The sequence below is a fragment of the Brachyhypopomus gauderio genome, chromosome 13 (genome assembly GCF_052324685.1).
Source record: "Brachyhypopomus gauderio isolate BG-103 chromosome 13, BGAUD_0.2, whole genome shotgun sequence".
Classification (NCBI taxonomy): domain Eukaryota; kingdom Metazoa; phylum Chordata; class Actinopteri; order Gymnotiformes; family Hypopomidae; genus Brachyhypopomus; species Brachyhypopomus gauderio.
This window is the reverse complement of record NC_135223.1, coordinates 15,272,028-15,296,554: the sequence shown is the minus strand read 5'-3', so window position 1 is coordinate 15,296,554 and position 24,527 is coordinate 15,272,028. Positions and strand designations below refer to the sequence as shown.

At 44.8% G+C, this 24,527-nt stretch overlaps 1 protein-coding gene across 4 annotated transcripts in view; it reads right to left on the bottom strand.

The window, feature by feature from the left end:
• Positions 1-323: 323 nt before the first annotated feature.
• col11a1a (collagen, type XI, alpha 1a) overlaps positions 324-24,527 on the bottom strand; it is an 80,070-nt gene continuing 55,866 nt past the window's right edge. For all 4 annotated transcript variants that reach the window (XM_076971203.1, XM_076971205.1, XM_076971202.1 and 1 more), the window contains 26 exons: positions 20,574-20,681; positions 20,251-20,358; positions 19,500-19,553; positions 17,958-18,011; positions 17,600-17,707; positions 13,980-14,033; positions 13,549-13,602; positions 13,134-13,187; positions 12,521-12,574; positions 11,680-11,787; positions 11,115-11,168; positions 10,820-10,873; positions 9,215-9,268; positions 6,537-6,590; positions 6,061-6,168; positions 5,529-5,582; positions 5,176-5,229; positions 4,619-4,726; positions 3,566-3,619; positions 3,443-3,478; positions 3,298-3,351; positions 2,811-3,057; positions 2,045-2,157; positions 1,664-1,732; positions 895-1,128; positions 324-530 (listed from right to left, as the gene is read on the bottom strand). In XM_076971203.1, the coding sequence (XP_076827318.1) occupies positions 384-530; positions 895-1,128; positions 1,664-1,732; positions 2,045-2,157; positions 2,811-3,057; positions 3,298-3,351; positions 3,443-3,478; positions 3,566-3,619; positions 4,619-4,726; positions 5,176-5,229; positions 5,529-5,582; positions 6,061-6,168; positions 6,537-6,590; positions 9,215-9,268; positions 10,820-10,873; positions 11,115-11,168; positions 11,680-11,787; positions 12,521-12,574; positions 13,134-13,187; positions 13,549-13,602; positions 13,980-14,033; positions 17,600-17,707; positions 17,958-18,011; positions 19,500-19,553; positions 20,251-20,358; positions 20,574-20,681 (2,250 nt within the window). In that variant the 3' untranslated portion in view covers positions 324-383. The remainder of the gene's footprint in view (positions 531-894; positions 1,129-1,663; positions 1,733-2,044; positions 2,158-2,810; positions 3,058-3,297; positions 3,352-3,442; positions 3,479-3,565; positions 3,620-4,618; positions 4,727-5,175; positions 5,230-5,528; positions 5,583-6,060; positions 6,169-6,536; positions 6,591-9,214; positions 9,269-10,819; positions 10,874-11,114; positions 11,169-11,679; positions 11,788-12,520; positions 12,575-13,133; positions 13,188-13,548; positions 13,603-13,979; positions 14,034-17,599; positions 17,708-17,957; positions 18,012-19,499; positions 19,554-20,250; positions 20,359-20,573; positions 20,682-24,527) is intronic.

Genomic DNA, 24,527 nt, shown 5'->3' with positions numbered 1-24,527 from the left:
CTCCATTGGTGAGTTGTCCATCTCCCCCCTCCGTCCCCCCCCTCTCTCCCTCTCTATCTCTCTCTCCATCCCTCTGTGGACACCCCTCCTCTCCCCCACTGTTCCCCCAGGCCCTCCGTTTTGCCACCTCTCCCCCATGCCCTCTGTTGCCTCGGTGACCGGTTGCGTGACACACCGTTCTCGTACTCCGTAGGAACCGTTTCCTCTTTAAACTATTATTCAGAACTTACGTGTGGCATGATCGGGGGCTGGGTGATCTGGTGCTACCCAAAAATGAAACAAAACAAAAAAGAAATAAAAGAGTCTTGGAATAGAAATGTCTCTTGTGCTCACCCGTCCTTCCCTGTCAAGTTTTTTTTTTTTCATGTCATTTTTTTTTTTATTTAGCCAAGGAAGCAGACCGGACCAACTTCGAATCCAAATTTCTGATTAGAATCCCCGAAGTCATTCAACATGACGTCTACGATCGGAACCTGATCGATCTTGGGCGTGTTGATCTCTATCACAGTCTTTCCATAGCCCTTCCGCACCTGCAGGGTCGAGACAGGGACAGAGGAAACATATCAGATTCACGACAAGAAATGCTAAAATGAGCCTTCATGAGTTGTGTGCTGATATTGCATCACTGAGACCAGTACCAAAGCAAAAGGATTTACTGCTGTTACATTAGATTCCCCATCTAATTGGGGCTGCTTCTTTTACACTTTTATTTCATTAACTGGCTACTGAGACTGCATAGCATGCATAATACAAAATAGGATGTTGCAATATTGTTTCTACATATTTTGATGAAAGTGATTAGGTCTCATTTGAATTTTTCAAAATTCTGCGATATCAATATCCCAATACGGGGGGTGGGGGGGGGGGTGTTATCAGCTACAGGGGGTCTCGTACCGCGCAGGTGTCAGACAGGGCCTTGATGTAGGGGTTGTTGTCGTAGGACATCTCCTCGTCGTTGGAACCGAGGAAGCGGAGAGCTTTGTCGTAGCTGTCCGCCGTGGCATCGTACCAGCCTGTGGACTGGTGGCAGCTGTAGGTGAAGTTTTGCCTCGCCGAGGCCGTCAGTAGTTTAAGGAAAGTCATCTGCACTGAGTTTATAGAGCTGCCTTCAACGTCCACATAAGATAGCTGTAAGATAGACAAAACAAACAGACAGTAGCAGGAGAAAACATTAGTGGCATGGTTACTGTTTCTTTGAACTAAAAAAACAAACACACACACACACACACACACACACACACGCACAGACACACACACACTGGCAAAACTCAAAATCCAGTCATGCTTTCAGGCGGTGTGGAGTAAATGCTGTGAACAGGAGAGCTTGATGCATGAAGGGGAAGATATTTTCTAAGAGACCGTCTCCCCCCTCTTCTTTCTTTCTTTCTCTCTCTCTCTCTCTCTCCCTCTTCCTTTGTCTCTCTTTTCCCCTCTTTCTTGACCACATTAACTATGGATGGTGCATGTGGGGCTTTGTGCTCCAAGACCTCAGGTCACAGAATCTTTAAAAGCATCTCTAAAGCAGCACTGTTCCTGCTCTCTATTTATGTCACTGGGAGGATGAGGAGAGGTTCACTCAGGACCTGGAGAAGCCTTTTAACTGGGGGAGGGGGGGAGCCGTGGGCCGTGGGGATGAGACAGAAGACGACCGGAGTGCACTTACCAGGGTGCCATGTGTAAATGAGCTAAACCATGAGCCTGGGGCCTCTCTGGACCAGGAGGACAGCGGTACCTGCACAGAAGCACAGAGGCCAACAACATTAGAGCAAGCGCACTGCATGAGAATACCAGATGAAGTTAAAAAATAATAACATTGATCAGAATTTCAGTCGTAGTGAGTGCAGAATTCCATCTCTCAAAAACCATAACACTATGCGGTCTTTGCCTGTTCAGATCCAAACAGAGTTTAACTAGTTTCTGAACAAGGAAGAATCTCCTCACAGAATCCTAGGGATTGACCTAGTGAACTCTGGGATTGACACAAATTCTGTGAACTATAAGACACAGGTCTGCTGTCACGATGGCCTTGCAGGGTGACACTCACTCTGCTCGATTTCTTTCCGGGGTAGATGCAGGTCTCGCCCCCTGCTGTGAAGTTGCAGTACACTTTGAAGGAATCCCCAGAGCATCCCTGGTTAGGATCAATGTAGTATTCACCTGAGCAGAGAAAAAACCCAAGCAGCATACGTGAACTTCACTCCAACAGTGATGACACACAGACAGTGTTTACATGCATGGCATTTGGTAGACACTCTAACCCAAAGTCACTTACATATGCATCTATATGACACGCATGCAACTACCCGGTGAGCCACAGAAGCAGTGTTCCCTTAACTGAGGAGTTACAGTTTCAGTTCTTATGTAATAGATATAATTTTGGTTCAAAAACAGAAAGGTTAGAAAAATATCAAAACAGCTGCAGATCTAAAAGGTCACTGCAGGCATTAACATTTTGTAAGCCATTTTCTTTGTCTGTAGCTAGAAAAGTACTATCCTTCCGCTCAGGTCTCCCTATATAGCTTCAGCTAACCACTGGCCACAAAACAGAAAGAAAACAAACTTCCTGCATCCTGAATAAAGCATGGATATTGGCACACAAACTGCCCTTACCACTGCTCCACAGTAGCCTGTCACCAGGAGAACAGCCCATATCCAAGATTGGCTCTCTCACATACACAAAGTTCAAATTATACAGTGACAAATGGGGTTGTGGGGTGGTCAGCTTTTACCCATGGACGTGTCTTTTGACCCACAACACCCCTTTTTTGGGCATGACAATAGAGTTACAAGCACATAATCCCCCAATTTACCATCAAGGAATTCTGGGTGACTGAGCTGCAGGTCTTTGCAGGTCCTGGCTGGGTTGCTCTGGCTTCCGATGGGGTACTTCATGCGTTCAATGTCTTGCTTCAGGTTGTTGAGAGAGCCGAAGATGTCCTCCATGCCTTCACCGTAGTCCATGACCATGTCTGCCTCGTCCGCCTGCATGTCACTGGAACGCCGCGTCTTCTTGGGTGAGCGGATGGGCAGCGGCTGGACGACCTCACCTGGAGGGCCCTGCATAAATGACACGGAGCTGTCAAGGTATCTGGTCTAAGCTAGCCACAACTTTCAAATGCAAACCAATCAGTTTCTTCTAATGCAGCAAATTAGTCACGATACTCAGTTGCGCAGTCAGGTTGTGATAAATCTAGACATTTTTGTGGCTGCGGTCATCAAGATTAGTGCTGATTTCACATTCTGCCGTCATAATAAAAGTCCTCAAATCTTTCACACATTTTAGAGTAGAGAACTCACAGGAGGACCAGGAGGGCCGACTACGCCAGTGTCTCCCTTTGGACCAGCAGAGCCCTGCACAAACACAATACATCACCAAAACTGTGTCTCGACATAAATTTGAAAAATATTTAGAAATTTAGAAAAGGAAAGGGGTAGCACTTACCGTAGAACCCTTTGAACCCTTAGGACCTTGGGGACCCTAGTGAGAAAACAGCCAGAGAGTGAATTTAATGAATGAATTTGTGTAGACCACAGAACATAGTGTTCAAGGCAGAGAGTGACTTACAGGCAGCCCAGGAGGTCCCGGGGGACCAATGGGTCCAGAAGCACCAGAAATGCCCTACAACAGAACACAAAGTGGTGAGCTTGCATTCTCCTGTACTGAGAGCTCGTTATGAGAGATTGCTTTCAAATTGGTACCAAGAGACTTGAGCATACGGGGACATTCATTTACCCAGAGGAAAAAACACAAAAGAGCAAAGAGTAAACGATTTGTGATATTTAGAAAAAAATGGGGAAAGAAATGATGTTTGATGAATTGTTCTGACATCTATTAATTTCATAGTCACAGAGAGCTAAATGACACCAGACTCAGAGTAGATGGTGCTAATTCTGATGTGGTTCATTTGATCTAAGGTTTTCAGATCATGATTCTTTAGAGAAACATCAGATGTTAAACTGGGCATGTGCGCTACCCTACATCCAGTCCTGAGTGTGTGGAGAAGACCACGAAGCGCAGACACTTCTGTTTTTTTAAATCACACTTGTCTTCTTTACATTATTTAATTTCAAGGGATTACATTTGCTTCACTTCTTTAATATGCCAGGCAAGGCTGCACAGGGCCATGGCTGTTGCTAATTACATATTCACTCAATTTGCAATGTTTGTTGAAAAATGGATGAAGTCTTTCTTCCTCTGAATTCCACCACACACTTGTTCAGGCTTGCTAAAACCACCCCTTGTGTTAGAGAACTGTGACGCTTTCACAGACAACAGAGAGATGCACAAATGAGAAAAGAAACCCTCAATTACCTCAGTTTTATTACATTCACTTTTGATCGGACCGCGTGATGTAGCATAATTACTCTAGTGTTGCTGGGTGTGTCCTTTAGTCTTTCATGTGGTTATTATAACAAATAAACAAACATCATGAAGCCTTTCAAGGGGAGTTTGATGTACTTTGTCAGCACTTCAGATGTCTGTAGTGGAGAATAGTACCTTGCCCTTGTCTTATAGCAATGCAGACAGAGAGAGAGAGAGAGAGAGAGAGAGAGAGAGAGAGAGAGAGAGAGAGATAGAGAGAGAGAGAGAGAGAGAGAGAGAGAGTCAGATACTTACAGAATCACCCTTAGACCCAGGTGTGCCCTGAGGTCCAGGTAAACCACGGTCTCCCTTTTCTCCCTGTTCACCAGGAGGGCCTATAAGACCAATGAGACCAGGGTGGCCCTGTTCAAACACACACACACACACACACACACACACACACACACACACACACACACACACACACACGCACACACGCACACACACACACACACACACACACACACACACACACACACACACACACACACACACACACACACATAAAGCATCAGAGGATTTCACTGCAGGGGGCAGATGTATTGGATCACAGACCATTATCAAAGTCAACATGCCAACATGTAGGTCAAACAGAGTCAAAGTCAAAGCTTGAAATAATATAATAATTTCCATGTAGGACATTTCAGTGTGTAAACTAAACTAATATCCATCACAATATTTTGAACCAGAGACAAGCAATTGAATCTAGTCATTAGTATAGGCAGGGTTTTGTAGCAAAATACATGTGTTGAATATACAACACCCACAAAAAGCTACAGTGGTGTCAGGAAAGGAAATTGAGACTCACTCACCTTCTCACCCTTTGACCCAGGGTCACCTCTCAGGCCTGGCAGTCCAGGGGGTCCCTAATATAGGAGAGCCAACAGTGAGAAATCGCTTTGCACACACATGTGCACACACCCAGACACACACACACACACACACACACACACACACACACACACACACACACACACACACACACACACACACACACACACACACACACACTCGTGCACATACCCATAGGGATCTAGAGAGAGAATGAAGAGAGAGTTTGAGAACATGCAGGAGCAGGGAAGAGGAGAGAAGGAGGGAGAACATGTAATGGGTGAGAGAGCAGGAGGTGAGGGGGGAGACACAGGAAGAGGGAGAGGGCTCTCACCATTGGCCCTGGTGGGCCATCTTGACCAGGTGCACCAGGAAGTCCTTGTTCACCCTATGAAAAAAATGCATTCAATTATATCAGGCATTATTGCCCCAGTACTGCTTACAACCTGCTATCGATTTACTGCAGGCTGCAGCATGATTAATAGTCCCTAAAAATGTGTGTTCAAATGAAAAAGGAAAAAAATAAACATACTGTGGCCACTGAGGGGTTATCGATTGCTCTGTTCAGTGTTGCTTGTGTGTGTTTGTAGGTGTGTGTGCCTGTGTGTGATGTGTTTGTAGGTGTGTGTGCCTGTGTGTGATGTGATTGTAGGTGTGTGTGCCTGTGTGTGATGTGTTTGTAGGTGTGTGTGTCTGCTGTGTTTGTAGGTGTGTGTGTCTGTGTGTCTGCTGTGTTTGTAGGTGTGTGTGTCTGCTGTGTTTGTAGGTGTGTGTGCCTGTGTGTTTGTAGGTGTGTGTGTGAGTCCATTTGGCTAAATCGATGGGGGAGGCAGTAGGTGGCTGGGTAGGTGGATGTAGATGTTTACCACAGGGCCGGGGATCCCTCTCAGACCCTCAGGACCTGGCTTTCCTGAGGGCCCCTGGGGTCCGACAGGGCCAGTTTTGCCTGGGGGCCCCTCAGCTCCTGACTCGCCCTGGACACAGATGGTAGTGAGTGGACAGGAACAGGCACTACAGCTTTCTCAATCTTGGTTGGTACTTGGAGGAATGTCTGTCATGTCTGTCAGAAGCACTCATTTTACTCATCTCAGACAAATTACCTCCCAATGGTTTAATATTAATTCCATTTTGTAATATCAGTTTACATTTTTTAAAAGATGGGAGATCAAAGAACCCTAAATCACCGCCCTGTCAGCTATACATCATCTCATTACAGATCCGCATACAAAACCCCATGTTTGAACCCACACTGACAGGTCATGAAGGCTGTGTTTGTTTCTTTATTTTCTCCTCTGAACTGTATTCTTGCTGTGTTGGTCTAAATGGAAGGAGGGTCTGTTACCTTGGCACCCTTCTCTCCTTGTCTGCCCTCAGCTCCTGCTGCCCCTGGAGGTCCCTGGGAAGACAGACAAAAAATTGTGTGTTTGTGACGCGATATGAAGCGACTAAAGAGACCTAGTCCAGCCAATCACGGTGAGGTGAGCTACTAATGCGCAGTAGGCATTACGTTAAGATTCAGTTGGACGTTGGATGTTTTTTGTCTTCGTTACTGTTTTAATGGCGCTGCCCGTCTCTCGGCCTTGTGTATTCCACTGTCTTCGCCCCATTTGGATGGGGAGGCTAAGGTTCCGTATTTGCATATGTGGGGTTTGTTGTCATAAATGACTGGCGCAATGTGTATTCATTAAAAGAAAACGCGTTGAATAAATTATCTAATGCATAATGAGGGTTAATAAATGCCGCCCCACACCTCCATAGTGTCATGGAGAATACCGCAGTAATTGTCAGACGGCAGTTATGAGTTCACAAATAAACAAACACACAAAATAAATATAGAAGATAGCAAGAAGACTCAGCATTGTTAGAGGGGAGGAGAGGGAGAGTGAGATATATCAGCTTCAGTTCACAACGCTCTGGGTGATCTGCTGAGTAAGCAGAAACTCTACATTTGATTAAAAAAAACAAGCTTAGGTCTGAATTCCAGAGTGAGGTGGCTGGGCACCGCCAGGCTTGTCCATCCTGTCTCTGATGCTGTCATCTACCCACCCGCAGTCCTACACCACCCTGTCTCTGATGCTGTCATCTACCCACCCGCAGTCCCACACCACCCTGTCTCTGATGCTGCATCTTCTCACCCGCATCCCTACACCACCCTGTCTCTGATGCTGTCATCTACCCACCCGCAGTCCTACACCACCCTGTCTCTGATGCTGCATCTTCTCACCCGCAGTCCTACACCACCCTGTCTCTGATGCTGCATCTTCTCACCCGCAGTCCTACACCACCCTGTCTCTGATGCTGCATCTTCTCACCCGCATTCCTACACCATCCTGTCTCTGATGCTGCATCTTCTCACCCGCAGTCCTACACCACCCTGTCTCTGATGCTGCATCTTCTCACCCGCATTCCTACACCACCCTGTCTCTGATGCTGCATCTTCTCACCCGCATTCCTACACCACCCTGTCTCTGATGCTGCATCTTCTCACCTACATTCCTACACCACCCTGTCTCTGATGCTGCATCTTCTCACCCACATTCCTACACCACCCTGTCTCTGATGCTGCATCTTCTCACCCGCATTCCTACACCACCCTGTCTCTGATGCTGTCATCTACCCACCCGCAGTCCTACACCACCCTGTCTCTGATGCTGTCATCCACCCACCCGCAGTCCTACACCACCCTGTCTCTGATGCTGCATCTTCTCACCCGCATTCCTACACCACCCTGTCTCTGATGCTGCATCGTCTCACCCGCATTCCTACACCACCCTGTCTCTGATGCTGCATCTTCTCACCCGCATTCCTACACCACCCTGTCTCTGATGCTGTCATCTTCCCACTCGCATTCAAGGTTTTTGCTCCCACACCGGCACCTTTTCCTTCTTTAATCCATTTGTCATAAGTAACCAGATCTGCTGGTAGTGAGGTTCATACTTCCACAGGCGCTGTCAGCACATTGGATAACTGACATCCTTTCGGCCTCTCCATTCTATCTGAATAACGCGGATGTGAGTTTTGTCAGGAGCCTTGATGGAGGTGTTCAGTGAGAACAGCACACGTTCCTTCAGAAAACACATTATTGTTATTGGGCCTTCCTCTGGATGATGTGGCATCAGCAAACACAGAGTAGACTAATCAAGTCACCGCACATTGATTCCCCGAGAGAACCGATGACAGAATGTAGACCGCTAGCAAGTCTGGAGAGGGGGACCAACCCACTGTCCAATTCAATAACAGCATTTGCCATCTTGTTGCTAAATAACCTGGCTTAAATTAAAAAGTTTACTTTCCCCTTATGCATAAAATAAAAGTATTATAGTATTGCTGAAGTGGATATTATCATCAGTGGGGCTGAGGCGTCCGGCAAAACCTTTTGTTTTGATGAGCCACTGGGAGACAAGTTAAGCAGAGTATGACAGTGCCCCCTCCCCATGGTGCAGACAGGTAGTCATGGTGTTTTCCCATTGCTGTCACTCAACGAGGCACTGATCAATATCAAGGAATCTCCGTCTTTAGGCCACGTGAGAGGTGGTACCACGCACCCCCGGGAAATGAGTTCTCGTTCTGTGCTTCTCACCGTTGTGTTTTCTATTTCACGTAAGTGATGAATTATCAACTTTTGAGTGTCCCTGCAGGCTAGGAGGCGACGTGGCTGTGCGATTTGTAGCTGAAATGGTGTGACCCATGTCTCACTTGCCGACTGCGCTGATGAGAATGACTCAGCTCATCATTCTTTCTTCAGAGTCACGTGAGATTTCGGCACAGCAATTTCGCACGTGACTCTGACTCAATTTGGTCTAACTCACACTATTTATCTAATGCCTGTCTCCTGTCCTGGAAAATGATAAAGTGTGTGATTACTTGTCCTGCCCAGAAGAAAACAGACCCTACTGTTGGTGAGAAACAGCAATTGTTGGACAAATCCCAGAAGCTGACAGTAAAACAGTGGAAGTGAATGGCTCATGTCTGAGATAAATGGAAAACAGTAAAATCATTAAGGTTAATGTTTTTACTTACTCTTTTACCGGGAGGTCCTGGTGGACCAGCTTCTCCTGATGGACCAGGTGGCCCCTAAACCAGAGAGTGTCATGATCAACATATTTGCAAAATATTCACAGTTTACTCTTAGGAAGCTTCACAGACAAATACAATATTAAGAATGTGCAATACAAATTCTGCATGAAAGTCAAAAATATATTTGTTGGACATAAGCTTCTGTTTGGAACCATTGAAAAGAGAATAAAGATATGCATCTATGTCCAGAGAAATAGAAAGAGTGGATAAATATACATTTCTTTACTGCAAATGATTTGATTAACAACCTGTTAACATAAAATTTAAGAAAAAATCCCCCATAATGAATTTTTGTATACTTCCCAGTGTTTTAAAACAATATTAAAAAATGTATATGAAAATGTGAAAAAATCTCTCTTTATCTATTTCTTTGTTTACTTGTTTGTTTATGAAATAAATGCTTCCCAAGTACATAAAGAAGAAATAAAAGAGTATAATGAAGACCTTCCGCATGCTTCAGGACCCAGAACAGTTTGTCACATGTAGGAGCGATAAAGTGTAGAAACGAATCTCTTCCAGGCAGAAAAATGGAGCCAAGCACCTTATCAGAGTTACACTTCTTTAAACAGGTCTTCATGTAATAGTCCCACTCTAGGAAAACACTGCATGCTTACATGAGTGAAGCCTCTTGCTAGATAATTCTTATCTAGTCGAATTTGTATTTTTGTAGAATTTGTTGTTAGAAGACACACAAGGCTGCATGTGGTAATTCTTCAATGTATGTTACTTCAGAAGAAGTCATTTCACCCCCCCCCCCCCCAAAAAAAAAAAAAAAAAAAAAAACTTCTTAAAACACTGAAAGTTTACATTACAATGAAAAGCATACTGAAACTTACTGAGGAAACACATTTCCTGAGTTACTCAACTGTGTGATGGAACAATACAAACGTCTAATCAGAGAAGAGAAGTTGCATGCTTCTGTACAAAGGTTTCATACTACTGGAACTCTCTCCTCATTAAACTTTAATAGACTTGAAGATTGTAGATAAGGCGTTGCATTAAAGTTCACTACACAATTGTAGGCTAGACATATCGGTTCATAAAAATACATTCATGTCAATAAAAGGTAAATTAAACCTTTTCCTTCTGGCTTGCAAATTCAAATTGCATTCATAAATGTTAATAAGAACTGCAATTTATAGACCTGTGCTATGGGCTGGGAGAATGTTGCTTGCCTTTTGTATTTTCTTAATCATATTATGCCAACAAACAGCAAATACCTTCTCACTGAGGTAAAATAGTAATACTCCCTTGTTCACTTAGATCCAATGCACAGAATAAAGTGCAGGATGAAAAGCTGACCTAACACAATACCTTACCTAGAGCAATGAAATCAGCAAGGGCACTAAGCCCAAATCTCTTATAAACATGAACTACATTACCCAACAGGCCCTCTGGGAATTGTGATTCAGTTCATATTAGAGAAATAAGCAAGAATGAGATATTGTTTTGTGTATGCTAGGTACATAACTATAGGTCCTGTGGATTAAACTTTTGTGTATATGGAGACCTGGGGGCTTTTTACTCCAGGGGCATTTGGGTACTTACAGGTTGACCAGATTCACCGTCTTCGCCCTTCTCTCCTGGACTGCCATCAGTGCCCTAGCAGGAGCATAAGGTGTTAGATGACCGCGCTCCAGACCCCAGTCATGGCCAGGACACAGACATAGTTCAACTCTTTCATGTAGTGTAGCCATTTTTTATTAACGTTATCATTTACTTTTTTAAATTAGATATCAATGTTAAGTGGGGAATTTCATTTCCTTTCATTTAAACAGTCATGTTTAATAATTAATTTTAAGCCTATTATTATTTTCATAATTTTGTGGAGTTTGATACTCACAGCAACACCAGGCTCACCAGGTGGACCAGGATCTCCAGGGAAACCAACAGGTCCCTACAGCAACAAATAAGCAATACAGCTGGTCAAATATAACGACATTCATGTTTATTAGGAACCAATCACTTATAATAAAATATAATTATATTGGAAAAAAACTTTGGGGTTTATATTGAATTGATAATGAGTTTTTTTTCTTTAATGCACGTAAGAAATTACACCCACAAAGGTACTCAGTATACCTCAGTATATAAAGGGACATGGGGGCCCAGTGTTTCTGTATTTTGACAGCTATAATCAAAAAGCTGTTTAATTCCTAGACATAATCATCCATTTCTTCATAAAAGGTGTAAACGCTATTTTAATCCCTACCCACATAGCAGAGACTAACCTATGTGTCTTTGTTTGAGAAAAGCAGATTGATCTCACTGCTACTACTGGATGGATCAGTGACATGGCAGATCTGACATTTTATAACTTTCACCTCGCTTCTCTTCTCAGCTTTATCTGTGTGTGTCACTGGTTTATGGCAGTTTAATCTGGATTACCCTTACAAGATTACACTTACAGGATTTCCCTTGGGACCATCGTCTCCAGGTGGTCCTTTAGGTCCTGCTGGTCCAGCTGTACCGGGTGGGCCTGCTTCACCCTTTTCTCCTCTCTCACCTTTGGGGCCCTGCAGAGAAAATCACAAACATGAATGGCCTGAACACACATCCCTGAGGCACACCGTCCCATGACACAAACATGAGTGGCCTGAACACACATCCCTGAGGCACACCACCCCATGACACAAACATGACAACCAAAAACTACAAATAAAAGATTTGCAGGCAGGTAAGAAGAATGAAGACGGAAGGAAGAAAGAAGAACAATGTAGAATATGAATATGAAGGATTTCATGGTGTATAATCCTTTACTATACACTTAAACCATATCTTATTGCATCATATGGTTATGTTCACTAATGCTTGTTGTATGTTGTATGTGTGTTGTAGAATGGAAAGTTTTTATAGAGATTGTTTGTCTGCCTAGTGTCTGTAAGTATTATGTGTCTGTATACTCTCTACCTATACTGACTGTAGAGATTGCTGAATTCAACAGATTATTTTTTGCAGAAGTTCACTAATCTCTACAGTCAGTATAGGTAGAGAGTATACAGACACATAATATTTACAGACATATTTTGGACTGCTTTGCAAGTCCATCTTGTAGCATTTGCATTTTTACACTGACCTCCAAAATATGAGTGTACTTTCTTTCAGTGATAATATGATAATCATATAAAATCTGGTACAGTAGTCTGTTCAGTTCATATCAGAATACACCACACACACACACACACACACACACACACACACACACGCACGCACGCACACACACACGCACACACACACACACACACTTACTCCAGGTCCAGACTCTCCAGGAGGTCCAGGATTGCCAGCTTCACCTTGCTCTCCCTAGAAGAGATTTAATTTCATTGGTTAAAAGCTTTACCATGGTAACCAAAGCACATTTATGCCATAGTGTGAGGTATACAAAAAAAACCAAACGAAAAAACCCAATAACACAATTACTGATGACAGAAACATGCCCAAAATAACATGACTAGCAGTTGAAAAGTTCTCTCCCATTTTCCTTGGCTGGAGTGAGGTGAGCTGCTCGCTGCTGTACAGCTGTTCTAACTCTATTCTTGGTGTGCTCAGCATAATGGTACCATCCTGCATTTCATGCTCCAAAGTCATCTCAGCTGCCAGCCACCGTATTAAAAATTGATGGCGAGAGGAGATGTGCCAAATCACTGCAAAATGAAGGAGTGTTGTTGGAACTGCCCTAACAGAGGAATTAATGGTGTTGGGGTACTAACTCAGACAAAAGCCTGACACTTGAAATGGATGTGCGGAGTGAGTCAGGGAGACCCATACAAGGTCTGTTCCTCTCGCAGCACAAGGTGTGAACTGTAGCTCCCGGCTTCTGAAGATGAATTGGGGTCTGTTGGGAATTGAAGGTGCTACTTACCTTCTCTCCAACTGCTCCCATGCCTCCGATACCACCAGGGGGACCTTGTGGCCCCTACAACAGATTAGTCAAAGTCAAAGTCAGCTTTAGAGTAATTAGATTAGAGAGACCAGGGAGGTTTTCAAAGTAATAGTAAAACTGCTGAAGGTGTAGACAGCTCCCAGAGTGGGGGGAGGGGGTGGGGGTAAGTGCTTCTACACACAGTCTGTTTGCTTATTGATATTTAGAGTGTATGTACAAAGGTATCAAGCCACATGATGATAAATGTCAGTTAGGAACATTTGTGTAATGCCAATTGATTTGTTTCGCTTTTTCAATTGCACTCACACATAAACCCCTTAGAATACAAACAGAAGAGTGTAGGTTTGTTGAGTGTTTAAGATCGTGATACACACTAATTGAGAGAAAAACTTACATCAGCTCCACTAGGACCCTGGGGACCTCTTGGGCCAGGCGGACCGGGGGGACCCTGTGTACAGACAATACAGATGTTCTCATTTGTAAAACAAAATCTTATTTAGGGTTATCCAGCTTTTGTTAGAAGGTATGTCTACTGACCACTAGTATAGTACTGTGCATCATCCTTCAGTTCACTGTGATTAGTAATGGTGTATATACACTATATAATAAACAGACTTATATGTGTTAATTCTGGGATATGTTTCCCAAACATGATGAATCTTGTGCTAAGACACAGATAACTGCAGTTTAGAGAGGAGATGCATCACGGGAGGGTCTGGAGAACACCATGATGACTCGTATAAGTGATCGCACAATCTTCCTTGCAAAATTGTGCAGTTCACAAAAATCAGCTTAGCTCACAAATGACAATAAAGAGGCACGCACCATTGGTCCGACGTCTCCATTTTCTCCTTTTTCTCCTGGTGGACCAGGGAGACCCTGCAAGGACAGACAAGCTTACAGTTTCATTGCCGGACTTCATTTTTTAATAACAAAGAATATAAAATGGGTTATAGATTTGGTTTTATGCTTTGACGCCACATCACCTTGATATAAACATGATTACTGGCTCACAATGAACAAGATTTACGTCGGTGAATGTAAGAACAGTTGTGTGAGGAGTATCTCACGCGATCATCCATGCATAAACTGGTTTGCATGCCTGAAGTAAGTTAATATACAAATGCAAAAATATCTAACCCAGTACATAATGAACATAAAGTCAACAGTTCTTACTGTAACCTAGCTTCTGTAAATACCCTGAACAGACATTTGCAAAAAAAAGAAAGAAGCATTTATGTGTGTGTGTGTGTGTGTGTGTGTGTGTGTGTGTGTGTGTGTGTGTGTGTGTGTGTGTGTGTGTGTGTGTGCGCGTGGGGGGGGGGGCACTACTTTTTGTTTTTCTCCAAATCCTCTACCATGATGAAAATTGATGTGTTTCATTTCTGGTGAGCGCACGACCAGCTAAAGTGTGGAAATGAACAATGACAGAAGAAGCAGTGGAAAGGCTCTTCAGACAGGAAGAGAGAACTGGGCCCAGATGCAGTTACTGGGGCAGGCAATAAAGCTCCCCAGCAACCCGGGCATGGAGGGTCTGAGCTGTGCGGCCGGCGTGAGCGGGCAGACAGAGATTTGTGCTTATTGAGTTTCTCAGTGGCACAGCTCTTGTGCAATCTTCTTTTAACAGGTTTTTGGCCTATTTAAGCACATTCTCTCCTCTTTCCCTCTTGGCAGTCTCCTCAGTGGGCGCATTCTGGCTAGAGACCTAAGAAGGCAACAAAGCTATTTTACCTTGTGCAGCGTGCTCCGCTCTATATGAATGCAGCGGGAACGTTTTGTGCGGTCAGAATGGCACCTGGTGAGAGCCAGCTGAACAGATGCATGCATGGTATTTTCATCTATTCATCTGCTGCTGTGACGCTTTCCTTTGGATGGCTAAATGAAAGACGTGGCTGATTCGAGCTTAATTAATTAATGGCCATTTGAATGCGACGCTTCTTCCCCATGTCCTGCAGCAAGAGCCGTGTCCCCTGCGCCATGGAGGCCTGAGGCAGACGGCCGTGAATGGAGGAGAGTCAGAACACAACCAAATATGAGTCATGCGTCCCATTAGGGGCTCCGGCCAGAGCTGGTGTGAGCCGCCCCAAACAGGCGCACTAGCCGCCCCACTCAGGTGTCACACGTTTTGATCCCTGACATTTAGCCTCTAATTGCATCCCCAGTCTCCGACTTTGTGATGCGATTCAAAGACAGCCTGTCACCAGCTGCCAGGAGCAGCTCCATAGTGCAATTTCATCTGATATTTACACACCAAATCCATAGGAGCAGTGGGAGCAGGACGTATAGCACACATGGCGATGGCCATAGTGTCAGAGAACCTGGGTGCTGAGAGGGTCTCACTGAGTACCGAGAGATGGCTATGATCTCAAGGTCAGATGCCATTAGCACAAATACTCTGTAAAGGCTGCAGAGAGCACGTGCAGCGGCCTAATGCCTATTGGACCAGGTCACTCGATTTAATTAATAAAACACAAATGAAAGTGCATTACGCCCAATTAAAGTTTAATTGAGTGGAATGACTTTGAGGTTCAGTGGCGTGCGGGCGGATTACCGACAATGCAGTCAATGTAATTCCATTACTATGAGGATCCCACTTCAGAGAAGCGAGCAGCTAATATATTTATGATGGATGGACACACTGAAGATCTTTGCGGCTGGCTACTTTATTGTTATCAAACACAGAGGCAAAGATGATCAGATACTTATGTCTCTTAATTCTTCTTACGTACATATTTCTTTCATGGTCACCAAACACCTTTCCTTTGGAAATGAGGATGGTGGCGTCTGCTCGCTTGGGACAGGTTTCTTCACTGCTTGTCCCTTCACTATCTGTCCCTTCACTGCCTGTCCCTTCACTACCTGTCCCTTCACTGCTTGTCCCTTCACTATCTGTCCCTTCACTACCTGTCCCTTCACTGCTTGTCCCTTCACTATCTGTCCCTTCACTGCCTGTCCCTTCACTACCTGTCCCTTCACTGCCTGTCTCTTCACTGCCTGTCTCTTCACTACCTGTCTCTTCACTGCCTGTCCCTTCACTACCTGTCCCTTCACTACCTGTTCCTTCACTGCCTGTCTTTTCACTACCTGTCTTTTCACTACCTGTCTCTTCACTACCTGTCCCTTTACTACCTGTCTCTTCACTGCCTGTCTTTTCACTACCTGTCTCTTCACTGCCTGTCCCTTTACTACCTGTCTCTTCACTACCTGTCCCCTCACTGTCTGTCCCCTCACTGTCTGTCCCCTCACTGCCTGTCCCCTCACTGTCTGTCCCCTCACTGCCTGTCCCCTCACTGTCTGTCCCTTCACTGCTTGTGCCCTCACTGCCTGTCCCCTCACTGTCTGTCCCCTCACTGCCTGTCCCCTCACTGTCTGTCCCCTCACTGCCTGTCTCTTCACTGCCTGTCCCCTCACAGTCTGTCCCCTCACTGCCTGTCTCTTCACTACCTGTCCCCTCACTGCCTGTCCTTCTTGGTCCTTCACCAAAGATACTTCTGGTACCTCTCCTAATTCTCCACCTTTTTTTCACCTAACCTTTTGCTTCATTTCTCAGTCAGCCCCATGAGCTGTGAAAGAGAAAAGGAGAAAAGACTGGCACCCCCCCCCCCCCCCCCCCCCGCCACCTACCGCAGTGCTGCTACATATCCAGGCAGCATTGTACGCAGTGGTTACCTGACAGACACCCACTTAGAATAGACGCACAATAGGTCCAACGTTAGAGTGAGAGCAGTAGCCATTAACCGCAGGACGAGGGAAGAGGCAGCCTATGCCATGTTCTTATTCTTGTCATGAGGAATAAGAAATAAAATATGTTCAAAGTGTTCAGTTGTTCCAGTTCAACCCGCTCTAACAACGAGGTGACTAAAGGTCGTACATTAGCGCTCAGGTAATTCATGTGCAGTACGCTGGCCACAATTCATTAAAATAAAGTCACAAAGTGAAAGACAAACTTAAAGGACAGAAAACATTAGCAAATGGCTAGAGGGTCAAGAACTGATCATTCGCAGACTCGAGACTAAACTTGATAGTTTTGTCATAATTTTATGCTTATGTTATTGTTATAAACAGTGGTATTATAATATCTTAGGCATGATGGTTGTAGAGCTGTAGAGCCATGTAAAAAGTTAAAATAAAAAAAAATTACTACAAGCTTCTGATCACAGTATCTAGGGTGGTACCAGTTATATTCCAGATCCTCTCTTTTAAAACATCCAATGCAGTAGAATTTAGATGTAATGATCAGTGAACCTGTGTAGCAGATGAGCACAAAATCTGTGCTCATCTGAAACGCACCCCAATTACAGCTCAAAGGCAAATCACTGAATACCAATGAGTGACATCCTGCCACTCAAGTAATACTAATGTCTTGGAGCCAGAGATGCTGAGTGCCGATGGCTGTGACTTACCTATCGGAAAGGGCAAGATTGGCCCGTGTGGAGGTGACTCACCTGAAGACCAATGGGTCCGGGGGGACCAGGAAAACCCCTGGAGCCCTCATCTCCTTTCTGCCCGAACATGCCCTGCTGCCCCCGGGGCCCGGGCTCTCCATCTGCACCCTGCAGGGGCAGAAGTGGAAGGTGTGAGGTGTGGTTTAGCTAGCTGCCAGAGGCTGGGTGATCCACAGGTGAGCAGTGATGGGGGATCTACTGCTCAGCTGAACCTGACTGTGCTGTAAACTGACTACGCCATCAGCTGCTGTGAACACGAAATTGCTGCAGTAAAGCTATAAACTGTAATTGAAGCTATCATCTCAGGCACTGATGAAAGTGTGAGGATATGGAAGTTCAGGTGGGAGGTGCTGCATACCGCTGGTCCTGGTGCTCCAATTGGACCCTGTAGACCTGGTGGTCCTGGTGGACCCTGGCAGACACAAAAACAACACAGAAGGGTTATTCTCACAGCGCTTCAGTTCTTTCCATATCCACTCCACTGCCATTGTAGCATACATGCATGTGTAGGAGAAAGCACAGCTATGATTATTCTGAATGTTGTGAAAGTAGGTGAGCAAGGTCTGTGCTAGACACAGAAACATAACAATTGCATTCAGGTAACAAAAAAGAAAAGTTATGTAAAGTTATGTAAAGCTTTCATTGACATATAAGTGTGTGCTTGTCCTATGAAGCACCAAACATCAAGCTCAGGACAGGAGTGTGAGTTCTCATGAGTGTGAGTTCTCAGGAGCATGAGTTCTCAGGAGCATGAGTTCTCAGGAGCGTGAGTTCTCAGGAGCGTGAGTTGTCATGAGTGTGAGTTCTCATGAATGTGAGTTCTCAGGATTGTGAGTTCTCATGAGTGTGAGTTCTCATGAGTGTAAGTTCTCATGAGTGTGAATTCTCAGGAGTGTGAGTTCTCAGGAGTGTGACTTCTCAGGAGCATGAGTTTTCAGGAGCGTGAGTTCTCAGGAGCGTGAGTTGTCATGAGTGTGAGTTCTCATGAATGTGAGTTCTCAGGATTGTGAGTTCTCATGAGTGTGAGTTCTCATGAGTGTAAGGGCGTACTCACACTAGGCACGGTTTGCTGGTTCCGTGCTGGGGCCCGGTTATCCCCCCTCCCCACTCCCCCTCTGGCCTGCACTCACACTGGCTTCATCAACCGCGCCCGAGCACGCTTACGTCACCACAACGTGACTTTATTTGGAACAAAAGCGCTCTCGCACAACACTATGGAGTTCACGATTCTCTTTTTATTGTATTTTTGGAGTCGTTTTGGGAGTGCAGAAACACGGTGCAAGCACAGATTTATCGATAATTTAACACAACGATTGTCTGCTAATTGCTTTGCCGCTATGACTGTTTAACGTGAGTGTCGCATCACTGATGTCATGTTTGAGTTCCAGCGAAATGAACCAATCACACGAGGCACCAAGTGGGCCCGGGCACGGATAGCGCTCACACTAGAAGCGAACCGTGCCCGAGTCCACATGAATCGTGCCCTGGCCCACCTCTTCAAGCGGGCCCGAGCACGGTTAACTGATCCGTGCCCGGGCCCGGATCACAGAGCCTAGTGTGAGTACGCCCTAAGTTCTCATGAGTGTGAATTCTCAGGAGTGTGAGTTCTCAGGAGTGTGACTTCTCATGAGTGTGACTTCTCATGAGTGTGACTTCTCATGAGTGTGAGTTCTCAGGAGTGTGAGTCCTCAGGAGTATGAGTTCTCAGAAGCGTGAGTTGTCATGAGTGTGAGTTGTCATGAGTGTGAGTTCTCAGGATTGTGAGTTGTCATGAGTGTGAGTTCTCAGGATTGTGAGTTCTCATGAGTGTGAGTTCTCAGGAGTGTGAGTTGTCATGAGTGTGAGTTCTCAGGATTGTGAGTTCTCATGAGTGTGAGTTCTCAGGAGTGTGAGTTCTCACCTGCTCTCCTTTATCCGCTTTGCTTCCCTTCTGCCCTGGTTCTCCCACTTCTCCCTAAAAAAGACCCAAAGTGGAACTGTTAGCAAGCACCAGTCACACAACCTCACTCAGTGCTACATCACTAAACACACCACAAACGAGGGCCTCTAATGGAGGGAGATTTCTGACTCATTTGGCATGCTGGGTGGGGTTATTGTGATCATTGTGGTGTGTGTGTGTGTGTGTGTGTGTGTGTGTGTGTGTGTGTGTGTGTGTGTGTGTGTGTGTGTGTGTGTGTGTGTGTGTTGAGGGGGGAGGTCCTTCAGATGTTTTACACAATGGTAGCACCACAAAGGCTGAGTGCAACTTTACTACCTATTAAATGATGAATATCATTTTGAAACTGGCCAAATAAAATGGCCCACGTGCTGGGCACCCCAGCCAGCTGGCGGGATTGCACTGCTGATGGAGGACTCTGTCGGGAGGAAGATAAAAGGGAGGCACTGGTTCGCCTTTCGGCCCTGCCGGAGTGGGATTTAAGGCTGCATTCTCTGCTGCTGTGCCTGCTGATGATGATGATGATGATGGATATGGGATAGGCTGAGATTCAGGGAGACGGATGTGCTGTACAGATGGTCGGGGGGGGGGGGGGGTGTGTGCCCTGATGAAGATTGATCACGTGTCTGATTGGTGTGGCACACGCGAGTGGTTCTGTGTGAGGCAGCAGGAATCAGGCAGACGGGTGACATCAGATGGCAGCAACGAGACTAACTTTGTCACCGTCCTCTCCGGGTGGACCCTGGGATCCAGGAGGCCCTGGCAGGCCAACCGGACCTTGGACTCCGTCACGACCAGCAGGACCCGATGGCCCTTTCTCACCCTGAAGAGAAGCACAAATACAAGATAACACACACACACACACACACACACACACACACACACACACACACACACACACACACACACACACACACACACACACACACACACATGCATTAAGAACAACATCTGATGAGTCATCAGAGTCTAAAGTGGTTGTCCTGTAGTAAAGGAGAAAAAGAGAAGCTGTGTTTGTCAGAAACACTCTGCACTTACGGGGGCACCCTTCTCCCCAGCTGGCCCGGGGGGTCCCTGGGGTCCTGTGCGCCCTGGAAGTCCAATTGGGCCGGCAGGTCCGGCTGCACCTCTCTCTCCAGGGGAACCCTACAGGTGCAACCAACACCCAGCAATCATCAGCTAGACCGTAAAACATTTAGTCTTTTCTGACAAGATAACATCCGAGTCCCTTCTGATACACAAATCACATTACTCAGAGAAACTTAGTGGGACGCTTGAATAACATGAATATTACAGATTAGCGGACAGATCTTGACGTAAATAGAAATGGATTGTGAATTGGACCCAGTGAAAAACACCTGGTTTACCTGGCGCTAGGCTGGATAGTCTGTTGTTTCTATATAGTTGTAACTCTCATTGAGAGTGACATTAATACCATAAAGCGACGCAGAGTGCCCCGCTCATCCACCCCCCCCCCCCACACTTAACAACCCATGATCTCTGTCTCCCCCTCCTTCTCTCTATTTCACATGCACTCACAAAAAAACACAGGCCTCCCTATAAGCTTCACATACACACTGCCTTAGCCATGCCTACCCATACATTAGAGAGTAACACATACAAACACCTAATTCACACACACACACATATGCCTACTTATGTGTATGCATCATAGATTGAGCACGTACACTGTCATGTCAGACATGCGAGTTCACTGTGACAACTAAGACTGCCCATTATATGCAATCACACACACACACACACACAAACACACACACACACAGCTCTAACTCATGAACACTTTTACATCATCACACCAAACCTCTCTCTGTATTACACATGCACATACAAATGCACTGGCCTACCAATAGATTTCACATACACACTGGCCTAGCCATACCTACACATACCTCAGTGAGTAACACATACAAACACCAAATTCACACACACACACACACACACACACACACACACACACACACACACACACACACACACACACACACACACACACACACACACACACACACACACACACACACACACATATACCTACTTATGTGTATGCATCATAGATTGAGCACATACATTGTCATGTCAGACATGTGAGTTCCCTGTGACAACTAAGACTGCCCATTATACGCAATCACTCACACACATACACAGCTCTAACTCATGAACACAAACATTATCACACTAAACCTCTCTCTCTCTATTACACATGCACAATGCACACACATGCACTGGCCTACCAATAGCTTTCACATACACACTGGCCTAGCCATATCTACTATGCCTTCGTCCCAGGCGTGCAAGTGGGTACCTGTGCCACGTGCGAGGAGCCCGTTCATTGCCGCTTGCGGCGATTTTTCTTGATGTCCCTAACCCTAACCCTAACCCTAGGTATACTAATAATAAAAAGCTGTTCTTCCTATAGCCAATCTTAAATTTACCATTTGAGCAAGAAACCTTAATGTCACTAGCAATAAATCAAAGTTAGTAATGCTAGTTAGTGGCACAGCAATGTCGTCAGTTACTGTTTTTTTCATATTTTTTCTCCTTAATATTAATCACTGCTCATTTCTGGCTGCTGAAGGTCTCAGAAGGAGCTGGATCAGAACCCCATTACGGTGCCACTCAAGAGTGTCCTTGGACATGAACACGCTAACATCAGAGCCGTACAAGTCACCTGATGCATGTCTCTTATTGGCTAGCATCAATATATTGGCACAGAGAGAGCAGGCATGCCATACAAATACAGCCGTAAAACCAAAAAATCTTTTCCTTTCAGCCCCTGTGGCTGGGTTCCTGTCAGTGAACACACATGTCTGACTACTTGATTTCGTAAAGGAAACACATCCAGTTCACATTCTAGTCAGCAGCACAATTCAACACTAAAGCCTGTTGGCACATCACAATATGAAAAGCACTGGCACTACCATTTGAATTGCATTTGAACTACAATTATTTTCTATTTATTTTGATTTTATATTTTTTTTCATTCATGCCATGTTTATCTCAGCATTGTGTGACAAAAATTATAACCACAAACATTTGTTTTCATTCTGACATTAAGAACATAAAACATTTATTTTATTGACTAAAACAACCACATTATTACTTCAATTAACTTTTCATTGAATAAAGACACATGCAGCTTGTAGAGGAAAAATATATTTTCTGAGAACACTTTCAGAAACTGGTTGTCATATGAGCTGTCTCAGAAAATGGTGGGGGTCGTCTCCAGAGTTAATGACAATGGTGTACTGCTGTTATCTTGACTCTTGGCAACAGATGGCTGTGATCTTGCTGGATTTCAAATTCTAGGATGCCTTCTAGAACAGACTCTTTCTAGGAAAGAGCTTTCAAGATCAGACAATTTCTAGGATAAAGCCTTCTAGAACAGATTACTTATAGGATAGAACCACTTAGAACAGACCCTTTCTAGGACAGAGCCTTATAGAACAGATGGATTATAGGATAGAACATTCTAGAACAGGCCCTTTCTAGGATACAGCCTTATAGAACAGATGGCTTATAGGATAGAACATTCTAGAACAGACACTTTCTAGGATATAGCTTTCTAGAACAGAACCTTTCTTGGATAGAACTTTCTAGAACAGATCACTTAGCGTATAGGATAGAGCCTTAGAACAGAACAGAACAAGATCTGGATATGCAACCATATGGACCCATATTCAGTCATTGCCCATGTTAGATTTTTTGGTCCAACTGCTCTCTTAAATTATATGCAACAAATCTTATCTGTGCTCAGCAAATGCCATATTTCCTCAAGCAGTGTGATCCACTCCATACAAACTGCTACTTGTACTTATGTGGGCAAACTGCATGAGTTGCCAGGAAACAAAAGGTCTGGCGGTGCAGGATATGTCGCCACGGTGACCATCGTCATGGCTTCCCTCAGCCCTGTGCAATTATCCTGAAAGAACTGAGCAGGAAGTGAACCACTCAAACCCAGAGTGCTTGAGACAGACAGCCTTAATCGAAACCCAAGCAGAGAGGGGCAACAGGCAGCCTCAATCGAACCCAGCAGGAAAGAGGTAGCTCTGTCAGAACAAACCTCTGACACTGTGCAATGCTTATGAGTGTGTGTGTGTGTGTGTGTGTGTGTGTGTGTGTGTGTGTGTGTGTTGTTTATGTACAACATGTGGCATATTGTTCATACACCTCTAGCAGGGTGGACAGCAGACTATTTAAGGTAAGTAGACCAAATATGTGAGCAGGTATGACCACTATGGTTAATTACTCTCACCTCTCACTCTACTTGGCTGTAATCTTTCTCTCTTCAAATAAAGGGCAATTTAGACCGAGGTGCAAATACATATGAATGCAAATGTATTTCTTTTTAATCTGACTGACATGGCAGAATTTGAAAGTCTTCTCAATGACACTTTGACTGTCCATTCTAATCTCACGCAGCCCTGTCAGACCCTTAAAAAGAGCAATTATAGACTGACAATACTTATCTGCTGCTCTTAAAGAGAAACGAATCTGTTAAGAGCAAAATGTCTTTTTATTCTAAGAAAGCTTAAAAGAGACTCCAACTTTCTGCCTGTCACATCAAATTTAACTTGGCAGCTGTGGTGTAGAGTGTCAAGAGTCAGTGATTACGAAATGGCATCCTGAATTTATCTTAAAAAAAAAACAACTATCCTTATTTAAAGGATTAAAAGTGCCCTCTTGTGGAAAAAGGTGTCACTGCAGGCTGTGTTGCTGATAATACTCAGGTTTTAAATACCTCAATATTTCTTACTAAGTTGGTATATAATATCATGCTTATTTGTATGTGTGTGTGTGTGTGTGTGTGTGTGTGTGTGTGTGTGTGTGTACATAGCCACACCTCCGTAGCCTTGAGGTTCAGGGAGCAAAAGCTATCTACGGCCTTCCAAGCTCCACCCCAATGAGTAGTGGAGCTCCTGAATACTGAATGTTGCTTGTGATATAAAGTCAGTGGTGGACCAGCATGGCAAA